Raw genomic sequence first — 17,521 nt, 5'->3', positions numbered from 1 at the left:
TCCTGTATACATGGTAATTGTAAACAATGGGGATATCCCAATCAAAACAGTGTTGCACGGACAATGTATTGGCGCACAGAGAACGCCATGAATATATTCTTCCGATATATAGATAAAGAAAAACAACACCAGCAAGGCATAAAAATAAACAACTCGGGACATTTCACCAATTTTTGTCCATATGCACATTTTGGGTTTGGAAAATTAGTCAGAATTCCACGCACACTTTTGTTGATGAAATCCCTGATCAGGCGGTTTGGCCTTGGCTGATGTGCGTGACATGCCAAAAACATTCCTTAAAATTTTGCCAAATTTCCAAACGATTAACTTGCTAGCAAAGGAATATGTTCTAACATGTTATGGATCGGCATATGAAGTACTTGCACTTGTTTATAATGGAGTGGAAAATATTCCATTCCTAACAACCTCATTTTGCTTTTTATTTGGCTTTTTACAAATTGCAATGCCACCACAGAAAGTTACCAGTCAGTAGAAATATAACGACCACCATAGAAGCGCAATTACTACTGGCCGACCAGCAAAAGTGTGACATCCTGGCTACTCAGTACAATATGGCTAGCAATCATGATCATATTTTATTGCTTTCAGGTGTTAAAAATGTAAAAATATTGATGAATACTGTCATGGTGGCAAGTCTATTTCTATTACCATAGCAACATAGTACAAGTCTGGAGGTTTGGACATGCTTTCCCATGCTATTGAATATGAATGTGTCTGCCAGTAATTGACTGGAACTGTGTGACCTTTGAGGGTCCACTGGCATCATTATTTTGCCTTGGCAGAGATCTGCGCTCTACTATGTGTTATTATGTCTTAAAATTAGTGTCAATTATGCTGTTATTTTTAAGTTGAAAAAAGATCCAGGCTCAATTTCTCTAGTACGTACTGAAGGGTATCAGGCCGAACACGTCAACGATGACACTCTTGCCTTGAGGTGCAAACCTTCAGAAAAATGCACCTCTGATTCGAGCGGCACCAGTTGTTATTTAGCCTGATTGCACCTTGTTAGGATGCCGGCTCGGCTTCACCAGTAGCTCGGGCTGTAATTGATGCCTTCAGACTGATTGAGTGCTTGTTAAAACCCACATTAGATGTTGACCTTCATCTTTCTCTACCTTCAGATCTCCATGCATCTGATGAAATTCCCCCCACCCCACCCCGTCTATTTTAATTTTCCAAAAGGATACTCCGCATTTATCTACAGACCACGGAAACAAACGTGTAATTACAGAGAGACTCCACGACCTTGTACGCTTGTCTTTGCAAAGTTGAGGTTGAAACTTTAGTTTTGTAGTACTGCACAAACTTAAAGGGAGGCTGTTTCTACCTCTGATGAACAAGTCTCCCTTAGAAGATAATGGAAATGGAAATAGTCACGTCCAGGGTCAAACTGATACAGTGGAGCCTCAGTTAGGGTCCGCCCTGGTTAGCCTGTTTTTCAGTTAACGGCGAAAAGTTACACCATAATATTGCTTCGGTTAGCGTGCAATATGCTGCGCGTCTCGTCGGGTTATTGATACATATAATATATAATATTATGTGTTCCTTGTTGGCGTGCTATTAGCTAGCTGAACAAACTGGCAACCACAACCGGACGTTACGTCACCCGTCTATGATGTCTCTGTTACAGTTACAGTTTTACATACATGAAACAATTCCTAATGCATGTAAACAACAAGGCGGTCGAGTGGTTAGCGTGCAGACCTCACAGCTAGCAGACCAGGGTTCAATTCCACCCTCGGCCATCTCTGTGTGGAGTTTGCATGTTCTCCCCGTGCATCTGTGGGTTTTCTCCAGGTACTCTGGTTTCCTCCCACATTCCAAAAACATGCTAGGTTAATTGGGGATTCCAAATTGTCCATAGGTATGAATGTGAGTGTGAATGGTTGTTTGTCTATATGTGCCCTGGGATTGGCTGGCCACCAGTCCAGGGTGTACCCCGCCTCTCGCCCATAGACAGCTGGGATAGGCACCAGCACCCCTGCGACCCTCGTGAGGAAAAAGCGGTAGAAAATGAATGAATGAATGAATGTAAACAACAAATGAAAGGATAAATGAGTATTTAAGGTTACCTTTACCTTCAATGAAGACACAACTGTTCCCAAAGACACAACGTGGCCGCAAGATCAACTACCACCGCCTTCCTGTTTTCAGTCACGTCAAGAATCACATCCTCAATGAAGTGTACAGATGGGCGGAATACTTTTCATTTCGGTAGCGCTGTACAAGTATACACAGGCGTTGTCCCGCTTCTTTTATGGCCCATCTGTGACGTCACAAACCTCTAGTTCTACAACACTCTCTGAAACGGAGAGTTTTGAACCGTCCCAAACTTCTTTCAGGGCTCACTTGCAAATGCGCAAACCTCATTATATGAAACTTTGACATCGTTTAATACGAGAATACAACATTCTAACTGCATTTAAAGGTCAGAAAAGTAGAAAAACATAATGAGTCTCCTTTATAAGTATCATACTGGTAACACTACATATAGCTTCTAAGGCAGGGGTCGGGAACCTTTTTGGCTAAGAGAGCCATGAAGGCCAGATATTTTAAAATGTGTATCTGTGAGAGCCATATACATTTTTTTAAACATTGAATGCAATAAAATGTGTGCATTTTTATGTAAGACCAACAGTTTTAGATAATGGGCTCTAATTATGTAGACCAGGCACACTACCCCACGCCAATGGGGTGTGGCCAGCACACTTTCGTGAGCAGCGCAGTGTCCAACAATAAATCAAATACTTGCTGCCATTAATGCAACTTCTGCTGCTGCATAGTTTTGCACCATACTCAGTATATTTCATTCTTTTGGCCATCTTTGCCGGAAGGCTTGGTTCTGCAGCTTTAGCTAGGTGACTATTTGACTAAAGGAGAAAAGTTTATATTTACATGTTGACATCTCAATGACCGAGGTAGACTACCGCATTACCCAGTAATAATCAAGTTTTGGTGTTTGACCTGGAAAATATCATCAGGAAAGATAGATATGGTTGGCCGTATTGCAGTAGAAAATAGATGGACGAATTAAAATGCATAAGAAAGATGTTGATTTTGAATATTATTTTTAACAGTCATTTCTGTGATGTTTACTTTAAAATGTTAGCAAAAATACATTTTTATTGTGGTAAGAAATGCTTGAGAGCCAGATACAGTCATCAAAAGAGCCCTACCTGGCTCCCGAGCCATAGGTTCCCTACCTCTGTTCTAAGGCGTCGCCTTGTCAGCAGTTGACTCCAGTGCAGTTTGTGGCTAAACTACTGGTAATCATTTAAGCATATTCTACTTTTGAGATTTTGTTGTTGTTCAGTTCTGCAGGCCTTCCCCTTTCTCAAGCTGTTTACCAGAACTTAAAATAAGACGAGCATATGTAATTTACATGACAGCCCTGTCTATTTATTTCATTCCTTCCCTCTTTGTTTGTGTCATAAAGCTGCAGACAACACTTATTGTTGAGCGTGCATCTGTCGGGATGTCTGGAGTCGGGCCTTCAGCGAAAGAATGCACAATGGCTGCCAGAGAATTCTGACTTGGGCCGCTCTCGCCGCTTACTGCGGGGAAATGCTGCGCATTGCATGCTGCCTTGTGTTTCTAAGGGGGGGTGCTTTGCAGGATTATTATTACTGTAAATGGAATCCCAATGGATTGGACTAAATCAAACTAATAACTGGTTCTAGTATGCAGAGTCTGGAAACAAAAGGGTTTCCGTGGATGCTTTGGGGAAAACAGTTTCCCTAGCGTCCCGACAAGTCTCTTGTGGTTACAATTACAAGAAGAACGTGTATAAGTGTAATCAATGCTTTTTACGCTACATACGTTTTATCCTATCCAATTGCCGCCCTGGGTGTGTTCCGACATAAAGCAAATTTTAATACCCTTGCCTCACATTTTCCATCATTAATATCAATAACCTTTACTGCCTGCACACTTATTTTTCTTCTTATTAATAAACCTTCAGCTCCTTCCGTTGCCGTATATCGAGTCTTGCTGCGTCATGCTGCTGTTCCCAGTCGAAAGCCCGTCTGAGCCTAGCGTTTGTGTGTGTGTGTGTGTGTGTGTGTGTGTGTGTGCGTGTGTGTGTGCGTGTGTGTACGCGCACATGGTGATAATTGAGGTGGAAAGGTGTGAGCTGCATTGCGCACCTGCTGGATGAAATAATTCCCTGTAGCATCTGCTGTACACTCACTGCGTCAGCAAGGCCTTATCAATTCAAGACTCTGCAGGCCCCCTTTAACCTACGTGGTGGAAAACTTGGCAATAATTGACTGGCCCCCGGTGCTCAGTGTAAGGCTGTTTGAAACATTTAGTATACAGTAGTGTATGTATGTATTATTCATTCACAGTATATGGTAGGGCTTGGTGACCCCTTACTTTGTCTTTAGATGGGGTTTACACTACACTACAAATAAATGTGCCCAAAATAAATCATACACATGTGGTCTGATACAATTCCTTTCCAGGTACTGGTTCGGATTTTAAAATGGTTCATCAACTTGGTGTCGTCATATGAGGAGGAGGGCTGTTCAAGCTTCATATAATAACAATAATAATAATAATTGTATTAGTTCCCAATCAATAATATTGTCAATGAGCACGGTATAGGCTCAACAGGTTGGTTACTAATATCCATATCTGCATTTTATCAACTATAGTTCCTCTAAAATGCCACTAGCATAGCAATTGAAATGCCATCCTCATAAAAATGCAATGTTCAAGAAGGATTAACATTTTTTTTTAACAATAATGCTCGATGTGTGAGGAGGCACGGCGGTCGAGTGGTTAGCGCGCAGACCTCACCTCACAGCTAGGAGACCAGGGTTCAATTCCACCCTCGGCCATCTCTGTGTGGAGTTTGCATGTTCTCCCCGTGCATGCGTGGGTTTTCTCCGGGTACTCCGGTTTCCTCCCACATTCCAAAAACATGCTAGGTTAATTGGCCACTCCAAATTGTCCATAGGTACAGTGAAGAAAATAAGTATTTGAACACCCTGCTATTTTGCTATTTCTCCCACTTAGAAATCATGGAGGGGTCTGAAATTTTCATCGTAGGTGCATGTCCACTGTGAGAGAGATAAACTAAAAAGAAAAATCCAGAAATCACAATGCATGATTTTTTAACAATTTATTTGTGTGATACAGCGGCAAATAAGTATTTGAACACCTGAGAAAATGAATGTTAATATTTGGTACAGTAGCCTTTGTTTGCTATTACAGAGGTCAAACGTTTCCTGTAGTTTTTCACCAGGTTTGCACACACTGCAGGAGGGATCTTGGCCCACTCCTCCACACAGATCTTCTCTAGATCAGTCAGGTTTCTGGGCTGTCGCTGAGAAACACGGAGTTTGAGCTCCCTCCAAAGATTTTCGATTGGGTTCAGGTCTGGAGACTGGCTGGGCCATGCTAGAACCTTGATATGCTTCTTACGGAGCCACTCCTTGGTTTTCCTGGCTGTGTGCTTCGGGTCGTTGTCGTGTTGGAAGACCCAGCCACGACCCATCTTCAATGCTCTGACAGAGGGAAGGAGGTTGTTCCCCAAAATCTCACAATACACGGCCCCAGTCATCCTCTCTTTAATGCAGTGCACTCGTCCTGTCCCATGTGCAGAAAAACACCCCCAAAGCATGATGCTACCACCCCCATGCTTCACAGTAGGGATGGTGTTCTTCGGATTGTACTCTTCATTCTTCTTCCTCCAAACACGCTTATTGGAATTATGACCAAAAAGTTCTATTTTGGTCTCATCTGACCATAAAACTTTCTCCCATGACTCCTCTGTATCATCCAAATGGTCATATGCAAACTTAAGACGGGCCTTGACATGTGCTGGTTTAAGCAGGGGAACCTTTCGTGCCATGCATGATTTCACATCATGACGTCTTAGTGTATTACCTACAGTAACCTTGGAAACGGTGGTCCCAGCTCTTTTCAGGTCATTGACCAAGTCCTGTCGTGTAGTTCTGGGCTGATTCCTCACCTTTCTTAGAATCATTGAGACCCCACGAGGTGATATCTTGCATGGGGCTCCACTCCGATTGAGATTGACCGTCATGTTTAGCTTCTTCCATTTTCTAATGATAGCTCCAACAGTGGACCTTTTTTCACCAAGCTGCTTGGTAATTGCTCCGTAGCCCTTTCCAGCCTTGTGGAGGTGTACAATTTTGTCTCTGGTGTCTTTGGACAGCTCTTTGGTCTTCGCCATGTTACAAGTTAAAGTCTTACTGATTGTATGGGGTGGACAGGTGTCTTTATGCAGCTAACGACCTCAAACAGGTGCATCTGATTCAGGATGATACATGGAGTGCAGGTGGACTTCTAATGGGCAGACTAACAGGTCTTTCAGGGTCAGAATTCTAGATGATACACAGGTGTTCAAATACTTATTTGCAGCTGTATCACACAAATAAATTGTTAAAAAATCATGCATTGTGATTTCTGGATTTTTCTTTTTAGTTTATCTCTCTCACAGTGGACATGCACCTACGATGAAAATTTCAGACCCCTCCATGATTTCTAAGTGGGAGAAATAGCAAAATAGCAGGGTGTTCAAATACTTATTTTCTTCACTGTATGAATGTGAGTGTGAATGGTTGTTTGTCTATATGTGCCCTGTGATTGGCTGGCGACCAGTCCAGGGTCTCACCCGAAGACAGCTGGGATAGGTTCCAGCACCCCTGCGACCCTCGTGAGGAAAAGCGGTAGAAAATGAATGAATGAATGAACTCGATATGTGAGTTACTTTCTTAAGGGACTATTTGGTCAAAAAACAGTAACAGATTACACAACTGCAAGTTACAACAACAACATTTTACAATTCAAAACACAAAATTACACTGCTTTACTTACTCCAGATCTGTTTTGCTTTTCAACAGCACCTCGACTTGGTTCAGAATCCGAATTTTCCCCAAATTTTTTTTTCTGTTTTAATTTTGTAGAATTTAGAACTGTACCTTTACACATGTTTTACTAGAGTATTTGCCCTTTGGGTCAGTGAATAAAATCAAAATAGAAAAAATAAATTAAAAATATAAATGCACAAATCCTTAAGGATTTTTTTTCCAATTGTGGCAAAGAGTGCTGTTATTTTCAAGTGTGTTGTGTGATTGATGGGAATGTCTGTTGATGTTTGGGACGAGCCTCTCATCCTTATTTCACTCAGAACTTGCAGAATGTCAGTGGACATAGCAAAACGCTTCTTGGCATCAACAAGTGCTGTAAACAGTGTAAACACACACAGCCGCACCAGCATGCTTTGCTAAACTAAGCTAACCCAGCTAGCTTCAATTCATGCTCCTTAAAAGGGGAGTTTCAAGTTTTTTTCAGCAACTTTCCCCAGTGTTTTAGCCCGCATTTTCAAACTGATTAGTTTGGGACGGGGCGGGTTAGTGTTTGTGAGAAGATTCTGCCACGATTGAGTGGTCTGCTGGGGAAATATGAACATTCCGTTCTCAATGACAGCGTTTCATTCACATTATGTCAAATACCATGAGGTTTTGCGTTGAACTGTAAATGTATTTCTTATTGGCCAGTTCTACGATTCTGTTAATCCGAACACCTAGGGCACTATACACGTCACACAGGGATTCTTTTATTCTTGGCACAGCTGAAGGCTCCAGGCTAGCACAACAACGCTTCGATGGCCTTTTTGTCTTTGGCCCAATTACAAAGATGCACAGCATGGGCCGTGCCATTACTGTACTCTCCCAAAAACTTCCAAAATTATACTTAAAAGTCTTGTGATGTTTTACTAGGATGACGTCACAGCTCAAAAGGCTACTGTTTATTATCTTGAAAATTAATTGACTTGTATCTATGAAATGTATTTTATGTAAAAATGTGTGCTCACTTGATTTGGGATGACCATTAAAAACACTGCGTGCATTTTGAACTGCACTTTGAATGTCTGACAGACCACCCACTAACATTTTTGTCCAGTCTGGTCTTGTCTATGGAAACCCGCACATGCCTCGTCATGGTTTAGTCATTAAAGATCAATGTGTTTAGCTTGTCACGTCACGCTATTTGACAATGACTTTAGGAGACTCAGCAGTGAAATGAATAGAGGCATTCATGATACGTGGCACTGCTCGCCGTTGATTTTGGATTGGCTAATTGGACATTCATGCGGTATTGTTAGCAACCATGTGGCGATAACTGTTTTTTGTTAGGTATAGCACATTTGGTGAGAGTGGTGGGGAACATGTTTCACAAGTGTCATATTACCGCCGGCAATGCCAAGGGCTTGTCCGTCATTGACATGTACAGATGAGTCCCCCTCTTAGCCGTTACGTAACAGACAATTGCCGGTCCTGTTTCTGGGTTTTGAATTTCAGAAGGATCACAGGCTCGGCTCACTTCCCTCAGGGATCTAATGGCCAGTTTGCTATGTCTGCTATGTGGCAGCTCCTGTGAAGCAACTGTCAGTCGGTAGGTAGTGAGTTCACAAAGAGCAACAGTTCTGTTTGATAATTAGATTGATGGTCCGAATACCAATACTCAAACAGTATGAGCCAGGTAGGGTTTTTACGTGTGTTGTTGAATAGCAAATAAAAGCAATCCTTTAAGCTCCCTTTCCGGAACAATTTGATAAAGCGATCATTGTATTGTGGCTCAGACATGTTTAATTTATCTCTTCACCTTCTTCATATCCTCTTCCTTCCTTCAAGGTCATAAAACCTGTCAGCTACGACTCACTTAACAAATAGCACAACATCCATTCTTAGTTCCATTCTAGCCTGGGACCTCATTAAAGGCCCTCTCATACTTGAACTCCTCAAAGAGATTGCCCCCGAAGAGCTCTAGTATGTGAGAACGCATATCTGGATCACATAACTCAACTTTAAGCCGTCCATCGGCAGTGGTACAGTGCCTACAGGGTGGCGCTAACCCACTACAGTCTTTTCATTGGGAGATAGATCATAAATGTGCCAAAACTATATATACCTATATATACCTATATCCATTGCAATGTTAAAATGTATTTTTCCACTAGTGATTAAATACAGGGAAATTAATCAACGTGTATGAAATGGAATGTACTACTAATTGCATAATGGAATAATATAGCTGGGTTAAACAAATCCAATATACTAGACAGAATAACAGAAAATAAGCCATTCAAGACATGAATAAAACTCCTGTTACTGTCAGTGTGCTCCGGTGATAGGGAGACTGTGTGAGGGGGCGAACAGGAAGTGATGTCGGAGGTTCAGCGTTGAGTTTTATGATCACTGTGCCCGTTATGAGATCATTGAAACCTACCATAAAAGCCTGTTGTTCCGGCGATCATGTCTAGAGCCTCACCGAACATTACAAGAACATTACTGACACCTAGTGACCAGTGTAGAGTACTACATTACATTACAACATATTTGAATGCGTTGTATTTGTCTTTTAGTTCATGTAGCCATTTTTTTTGCTTGAAAATACTTTATTTTGGCAAAGAAATATGCTTAAATACTTGCTTATACATGCATATGTTCTAATAATATCAGTATTCAATCATGAAAAGTTATTCATATATTTTTGAAAAACTGTGATAGAATGAAGCTGCGAAATTCGAAGTAGTGAAGTAGTTTTCTACTTCTACATTTACTTTTTCCACCAAGGGCCGCATGCAGAAAAATGAAAGGTTGTTTTTAATTCAAATGCTGAGGTGCTTTTTTGAGGGATGCTCCAATCGATCGGCCAACGATCAATATCAGCCTTTCAACATCGATCAATCACCTCTGGCTCGTACTATTGCAGCAAGCACCTGTTATGGCTTGTTTTATCTCTCAATGAATATTGTCCACAATATTATTATCATCAAAGCTTTGAGTCACCACTGATCAGAGGGCAGAGTCTCCAAAAGCTCCATCTGTCCGGAACAAAGACAAAAACATGTATCGGTGTGGGAAGTTACAGAAGTGAGGAACTTTTTTTTTTCTTCTTTTAAGGAGTGGACACTCCCGCTGTTCAAAAGAAGCCAGCTGTGCGATAGCGTGGACAGGACGACCTGAACACATCTAGCGAGTTCAAAGAAGCAGTGAGATCATTGTATCAAAACGGAGCAAAAGTTCATACAGGAGAAATATTGATTTTTACCAAGACCCAGCCTGTAGCAATCATTCCCCGCCCACTTCTTTACTTCACACTGCGCAGGCGTGCCAAACCCAAAACAAACATGTCTGCTGTGTGGAACTTTGATTTGTGAGAATGATATCAATTTTGCACCTTGCAAAACATTATCTCTCGCCACGGTAGAAAGTTAAAAATCTTTTAATATGGCATTTGAAAAACAAAGTTGACAGAGTATGGTGAGTCTTTGAAGATGACGATGTGATAATCAGTCACACAGTAGCTAACGCTGGACAGCAATCTCCTGAACCTAAAGCAAATAAACTGAAAATGTATTTAATTCATTGGACCAGCTCACCAGCCGACTGCTCTCTCAAATATGTTTTTGTCTGAAGGTGATTGTGTGGTTCAATCAAGGGTGCAACCAGGAATTCTGAACCTTCTGGGGGGGGGGGGGGCTCCTTTGTATTATTTTTAATCATTACCTATTTTTTTGGGTCTCCTCCACGACTGATTCAGTGTGAGCCCAAGGCAATGCAGCTCTAGCAGTGCCTATGTTTTTCTTTAGATGGCAAACTAGCTGAGACCGGCCATATAGAGTGGTCCGTGTTGAAGAAACGGGGCAACACGTGATTAATCAACAATCAGTTCCACACAGCAATTGTTGAATCTGCCCACCATGAATTCAGAGAGAAGCTACGGTAATGCTCCAACACATTCCGGGAATTTGAAGCCACTCTTGATTGAGTGACCATGTAGACAAAATGACTTACCCACAGTCAGAACAGTTCGTCTATTTACATTCCACTCCAGGAATGTTCGCAATGGATTTTCCACTGTTTGTGGGAAAATACAGTACATCGGAAGAGCAGGCTTCGCATCCGTAATCCATCATGTGTTTGCTGAAGCATGAGAAAGAAGTACTTTATTTTGTACAGCTCTGACTTTTTCCTCAAGCTAATTTGATCCCGTTGCCCTTTCTGTCCTCACAGATGGCTGTGTCAGTGCGGGGTCTCTACTTTATACTGACCCTGTTTTTGGCCAGTTTCTTCGGAAGCATCTTTATGCTGGGTCCGGTCTTGCCCCTCATGCTGCTGTCCCCCGCCTGGTACCGCTGGATCACTGACCGCATCGTCGCTACCTGGCTCACCCTGCCAGTGGTGGGTATCTGCTCGGTCTACTTATGTGTGTTTCTCAACTTGTTTGGTTATTAAGTAGAAAAAAAAAACTTGCACTCACGAGCTGCACCGTGATGTATGTGTGTATGTAATTGTGGCTCAGACAATCACTTCCGCTCCAGGGCGGATCTCGATTAATAGAATCATGATTGATTTGGACACAGATTGTGGTGAAATCTACAGACAATGCTAATTGAATTGTGGAATGTGAAGATGAAAGACGAGCTGTAATCAGATCACATGCTCGACCTGTGGATAGTCCTCCTTGATGACGGCGCATGATGTGCTGGTTGCTGCCATTCCTCACTGAACTCAGGAAAGGTTGTATTTATTGTATTGCGTATCTTAGTAAGAAATGATGAGCAAACTGTGGCCAGATGCAATCTATAGTCTGTACAAAAAAGTGATCCAAACAACACAGCCGTCAACACATAAGGAGGAGTTAAACATGCTCTTGACATGCGATGTTTTATTGTTCATATGCCAAATGTGGCCCGCAGGACACTAGTTTGAGGCCCCCGCCTTGATATGAAAGTTTAATGTTAGTGCGGACCGCGCAAGTTTGATATGGATGCTGTATGGTATCATGTACCTAGAAAAAATTATTACGTTTGATTAATGTTCATGTTAAAGGTTAAATAACTGTTAATAGTTATCCTCCCTATCCGTGTGGAAGTGGTAAGTTTTTGGCTATTTAAGTTTAAAGGAAATAACTTGAAGGCTACCGTTTAGGTCGCTAGCTCTCTAGTTTGCGAGTTAGCATGTGTCTCAAGACCCTGCAGTTGCGCAATATGTTGTAAATAAAAAGAGTATAAATGTGACTATAGTCGTGTTTTGTCATGTCTACAGGGCTGTAATAATGCTTTGTTCATTTTAATCTGAAAAAAATAATTTGTTTACCCACCAACTATATGTGGTTTCTCAAGTTTTTATTATTTGCCGTTTTATTGTTATTATTATATTTATTTATTTATTACAGATTGATTGATTTTCTTTATTCTTGATTTGTTTATTATCTTATTTTGTGTAGAAAAATAAAAAGTAAGATATTTGAGAACAGTGGAATGTTTTATCAGAGCGTTTCTTGTAGAAAATCGAAACCAAAGCAAAGTTTATTAATTTTTCTGTTTTTAATAAATGTGTTTTTTTTGGGGGGGGGGGGGGTTTGGAAAACCTGATGCGGCCCACTCTCGCCCAGACCCTAGCTCCAGTGGCCCCCAAGTAAATTGAGTTTGAGACCCCTGGTCTAATCTTTGCCATGACTGCTTCACGGATGTCGTAGAGTGGACGTAAACAGTACTTGACAACGTGTAAATAAGTGTTGAGGGGGCACGGTCATTCTGTTCCAATGCGGACCACTGTAAACAGAACGCAAACAGTGTGCAAAGTACTCTTCACGTTTTTCAGGCCTATAAATAAATGACACTCATTGCCATGGCAAATTAAAGGACAATGCGGAGGCAAAATGCATGCAAGTGTAAACGCTGCTTAACATTTTGCAGTGACCACTGCATATTCCATTATTTGCTAGTAAGAGTTGTAGAGGATATAGTACAGATCATCTCACCGATCCTCCTTCCCTCTGCAGTCCTTGTTGGAACTGGTCTTCGGGGTGAAAGTAGTGATCACCGGCGACGCGTTCGTCCCTGGGGAGCGTAGTGTCATCATCATGAACCACCGCACGCGCCTGGACTGGATGTTCCTCTGGTGCTGTCTGCTGAGGTACAGCTACCTCCGCTTGGAGAAGATCTGCCTCAAGGTTGCGCTGAAGGCCGTGCCGGGCTTCGGTAGGTGGATTCTGATTTTTACCAAAGGGGCTTTAATCTCAACATGGCCATAAGAACCTGGGCTCGACAACAACGATGTACCGATGGCCCGGGGCAAGTTAAAACCAAATTGGGGCAAGTAAATCCAATCAGTGATATTCCCGTCAGGCAAGTGCACTTTGGCATGCCATACTGCCAAGAGTTTTTTTGAAAGCGGTTCTTGTTGGGTGTTGGTAAAACACGGACTGCGTAATTCCGGTGGTAATTAGCAAACCAATCCTTGCAAATCTTGAAATGGACCAATCACAATCGTTTATTTAGAGCGCGTTTTACCCACACCCGTTCTTGTTCGACCAATCGGCGATCGTTTGACTAGGAAAACATCCGTCATGGCGTCCCTGCCAACATGGTCTAATTCTTCAACAACTTGTGAAGGAAAACAGCAAAAAGTGATGGACCAGTGCCTCCTAAACAAGTATTTTATTAGCGGCAGCAAATCAAATGATGGCACAGGTGAGTGAATCACATTGCTGTGACAATTTGAAGTGGTCACAATGAAACACCACCGATTAGATCCAATACCAAGTGCTGATTTTGCACAAGCTACAAAATCTAGCGCTTCCATTGCTCTGTGGATTTTTCTCACCTTTGCTTCACAAATTATTGTTTGACCATTGAGCATTATTTTCTGGATTAAAAACACCTAACAAGTACACAAATGTGTCTCTTCAATAATGTTTCATTGTGGTGCACAACTTATAAATATCATTGCTTACTACGACTACAATGTACAATGTACAAGGTAGTACGGCATGCCATGTTAGCATACGTTTCAGACATTCCTCCAAATACAATGCATCAGTACTATTATCTGATGAATTATCAGCATATTCAGGCAAGTTCGGGCAAGCAGTTCTCACCTTAAGGATTCCCCATGGGCAAGTCATTTTTGTTTTTAATGTAGAGCCCTGAGAACCTTGTTATTGTAACCTGAATTCAGATAAAACTGACGCCTTAACATTGCAGGCTGGGCAATGCAGGTGGCCTGCTTTATCTTCATCCATCGCCATTGGGAGAAGGACAAGGAACACTTGGAGAACATGCTAGACTACTTCTGTGACATCAGAGAGCCCCTGCAGCTGCTTCTCTTCCCTGAGGGCACCGACCTCACCGGTGAGAAGCAAAAAAATGTAGCCGCTGACTTTTTTTGTGATAAATTGCCCGCGTTTCACATTAGCCACTCTTGCCCGGCATGGCCTCTTCCCGCCTCGGCCTTTGGCGCTAATACCGCTCTGCAGACACAATTTGAAAGTGATAATACATAACCAAATGCTTGGACTCGACGCTGTCATCTCGCCCACAATGGTCTTGATGTGACAAGTGACACCAGCGCATAAATCCTTTTTCTTAAGCCAAGCAAAATCCCACATTTTTGTTTTTTTTTTAGGGAAAGCTAAATGTCTATGCATATATCAGGATGCCATCAAAATTTGAGTGAAGTTGACGTCATAATTGAGCAGTAGCTTTAGGGTCTTTTCATGTTGGATGACATGTGTATGCGCACTACAGTATGTAAGCCTCTTAAAGCTCCAGGCTTATTTGGGAGCAAGACATGGGGGGCTTGCCCAACACTACGTATGAAGTGAAGTACGTACCTCACAATACATTTATTACCATATTCCATTGGATGTTGGTTGTTTATTTGCTAATCTGCAGAGAGTACCAGGTATTTATTGCTGGGTTTCAACCATGTGACATACAGGCAGTTCCGGTGAGCGGATGGGGGGGATAAGCTACAGCCACGGTTTGTTTGTGCAATATTTTGGAGATGAAAGTGTATAACGGTGCATGCTCCAGTTGTGAGTGTACATGGTGTGCTGCATGAAAAAGTTGAAAACAGGACAGTCAAATCATCCATCCATACTTTTTCTGTGCTGCTTGTCCTCACAAGGATGGCGGGGGGTATGCTGGAGCCTATACCAGCTGACTTTGGGTGACAGGCAGGTTAAACCCTGCACAGGTCGCAAGCCAAAAGCAGTGACAGATTATCTCGGCGTCAGACATAATGAAAATAATGCTTATAACATGTCAATTTGCATCCTTACACCCAGTCAGTGTGCATGAATACATTCTTGGATATGTCCTTTTGAATTTTGCTGCACTGCTTGAGCTCCATAGTCAATTTTCAGGCAGATTTTGCGCATTACGCCCAGGTTGCTGGAAGCTAACTAGCTAGCCTCGCTTCCAGTTCTTCTGTTGGAGCATCACTGGACATTCTTCCACATGGCTGCATTTCACAAAACCATGTTTTAGCTTTGATTTTAGTATAAAGGTATCTGTCCAAATCATTGCCTATTTTTTCCCTTGTCTTGCAGCAGAATGTGCTCTTCTGTCAGTGAAGATCTTGTTTTTTCAAACCCTTATTTTTTTCTTTTTGGTGAAATATGTGGCTCTGTCATGTCACAAGGTGCAGAACTTTCTATTCAAACAGCACCTTAAAGTGTGCAGCTTTACAGATGCCGTGTTATTTTTTCGGAGGAAATATGATAGGAGTTATGATAGGAGTCTGTGTGTGCGCCAGATACTGCGTATGTTCATTGTGTTCATGCAGTTTTAATGGAGTTATGGAGGAAATGTACCACCCTTTACTAAACAGGTGATGAAGGCGCACTTAAGCTTGACTTAAATCTTCTGCAAATGACACATAAGCTTGTATAAGAATCACAAGCCGGGGTCCGCGTCCAGATTAACTGCCTCTCTGTCGTCCCTTTTGTCCTCCATGCCTGCCTGAAGGAGCTTCTTGCGTTACATAATATGACTAATGAGTCACCATATAGTTTACATGTTCCAGGGAAATGTTTGGTTAATAAACACTCATCTTTTCTATGTTTATATCCTCCCACTTTCTGCTGCTTGTGTGTATCTGCTGGAATGTAGTCACTCACCCTGTAACCAACACCACTATTATTATTATTATTGTTACGACTTGTTTAATCTAAATACAATAGTACTATTTTATTACAGTAGTTGTCCTCTATTGTTTACAGTATCGTAAGTGTCCCTTCATTGTCACCCCATTACAAATACACCTGCATCTCTGCCGTGCAGTTGTTGTGACGGTAACTGACAACTTTATCCTGTGTCTCTTGCAGAAAATACGAGAGCGAGGAGCGACAAGTTCGCCACCCAGAACAACCTCCCGAAATTCGAACATGTACTTCATCCACGCACCACCGGGTTCACTTTCATTGTGGACCGGTTACGAAAAGGTCAGAAGTTTAATCTGTCAAACAGAATTAGATATGGGATATCAAATGGGATTCCTTCACTCATTTGTCACCAGTGACGTATTTTTTTTTGCACCTGAGGCACAAAGAGGTGAGGATGCAACTCTACAGTAGAAGAGAGCACGTTCGGTACTGTTTTAAGACGAAGAAAACGGCTACAAGGTGGCAGAAGTGCATTTGATAAGAGCTCGGCCTGCATCTTGTCCATTGAAATACAGTACATGCTCCATAGCAACCAGGAAGTGAAAAGGCATCTCGCCGTCTTCATTTATTCATTCATTTTCTACCGCTTTTTCCTCACGAGGGTTGCAGGGGTGCTGGAGCCTATCCCAATTGTCTTCAGGCGAGAGGCGGGGTACACCCTGGACTGGTGGCCAGCCAATCACAGGGCACATATAGACAAACAACCATTCACACTCACATTCATACCTATGGACAATTTGGAGTTAATTAACCTAGCATGTTTTTGGAATGTGGGAGGAAACCGGAGTACCCAGAGAAAACCCACGCATTCACGGGGAGAACATGCAAACTCCACACAGAGATGGCCGAGGGTGGAATTGAACCCTGGTCTCCTAGCTGTGAGGTCTGCGCGCTAACCACACGACCGCCGTGCCGCCCCATCTCAAGTTAGCATTTGCGACATGCAGATTTTTGATCAAATAACATATTTTTTATTTGTGGGAAAACACGCAAATCTGTGTTTATTTCCATAATTAGGCCGTCTGTTGGTAGCAAACCCAGCTGGAGTTGCACAGAAAAGTAATCAGAGGCAAACCTCAATGTGCTTGTGGAGGTGTTCTTCTATGTGCAGTTAAACAGCTTGGCATTTACTCTCTTTACTCACACATCGCAAATCAGGCTCCTCATTTTCAAGTCCTTACAAGTCCTAAGCACTGTTTATTCATTCATTCATTCATTTTCTACCGCTTTTCCTCACGAGGGTCGCGGGGGTGCTGGAGCCTATCCCAGCTGTCTTCGGGCGAGAGGCAGGGTACACCCCGGACTGGTCGCCAGCCAATCACAGGGCACATATAGACAAACAACCATTCACACTCACATTCATACCTATGGACAATTTGGAGTCGCCAATTAACCTAGCATGTTTTTGGAATGTGGGAGGAAGCCGGAGTACCCGGAGAAAACCCACGCATGTACGGGGAGAACATGCATGCAAACTCCACACAGAGATGGCCGAGGGTGGAATTGA

The 17,521-nt window shown here is 42.3% G+C and overlaps 1 protein-coding gene across 2 annotated transcripts in view; it reads left to right on the top strand.

Annotated features, from left to right (window-relative positions):
- Positions 1–17,521, top strand: part of lclat1 (lysocardiolipin acyltransferase 1) — a 29,512-nt gene that overhangs the window by 2,597 nt on the left and 9,394 nt on the right. The window contains exons 2-6 of one of the 2 annotated variants that reach the window (XM_058090335.2): positions 9,960–10,031; positions 11,073–11,240; positions 12,847–13,045; positions 14,051–14,197; positions 16,177–16,293. In XM_058090335.2, coding sequence (XP_057946318.2) covers positions 11,073–11,240; positions 12,847–13,045; positions 14,051–14,197; positions 16,177–16,293 — 631 coding nt within the window. In that variant the 5' untranslated portion in view covers positions 9,960–10,031. The remainder of the gene's footprint in view (positions 1–9,959; positions 10,032–11,072; positions 11,241–12,846; positions 13,046–14,050; positions 14,198–16,176; positions 16,294–17,521) is intronic. The other variant, XM_058090333.2, reaches the window with a different exon arrangement.

Source organism: Doryrhamphus excisus, linkage group LG14 (assembly GCF_037039965.1).
Source record: "Doryrhamphus excisus strain RoL-2023G ecotype Guam linkage group LG14, RoL_Dexc_Guam_v1.1, whole genome shotgun sequence".
In the NCBI taxonomy this organism is placed as follows: domain Eukaryota; kingdom Metazoa; phylum Chordata; class Actinopteri; order Syngnathiformes; family Syngnathidae; genus Doryrhamphus; species Doryrhamphus excisus.
This window is presented reverse-complemented; position numbering and strand designations above follow the sequence as displayed.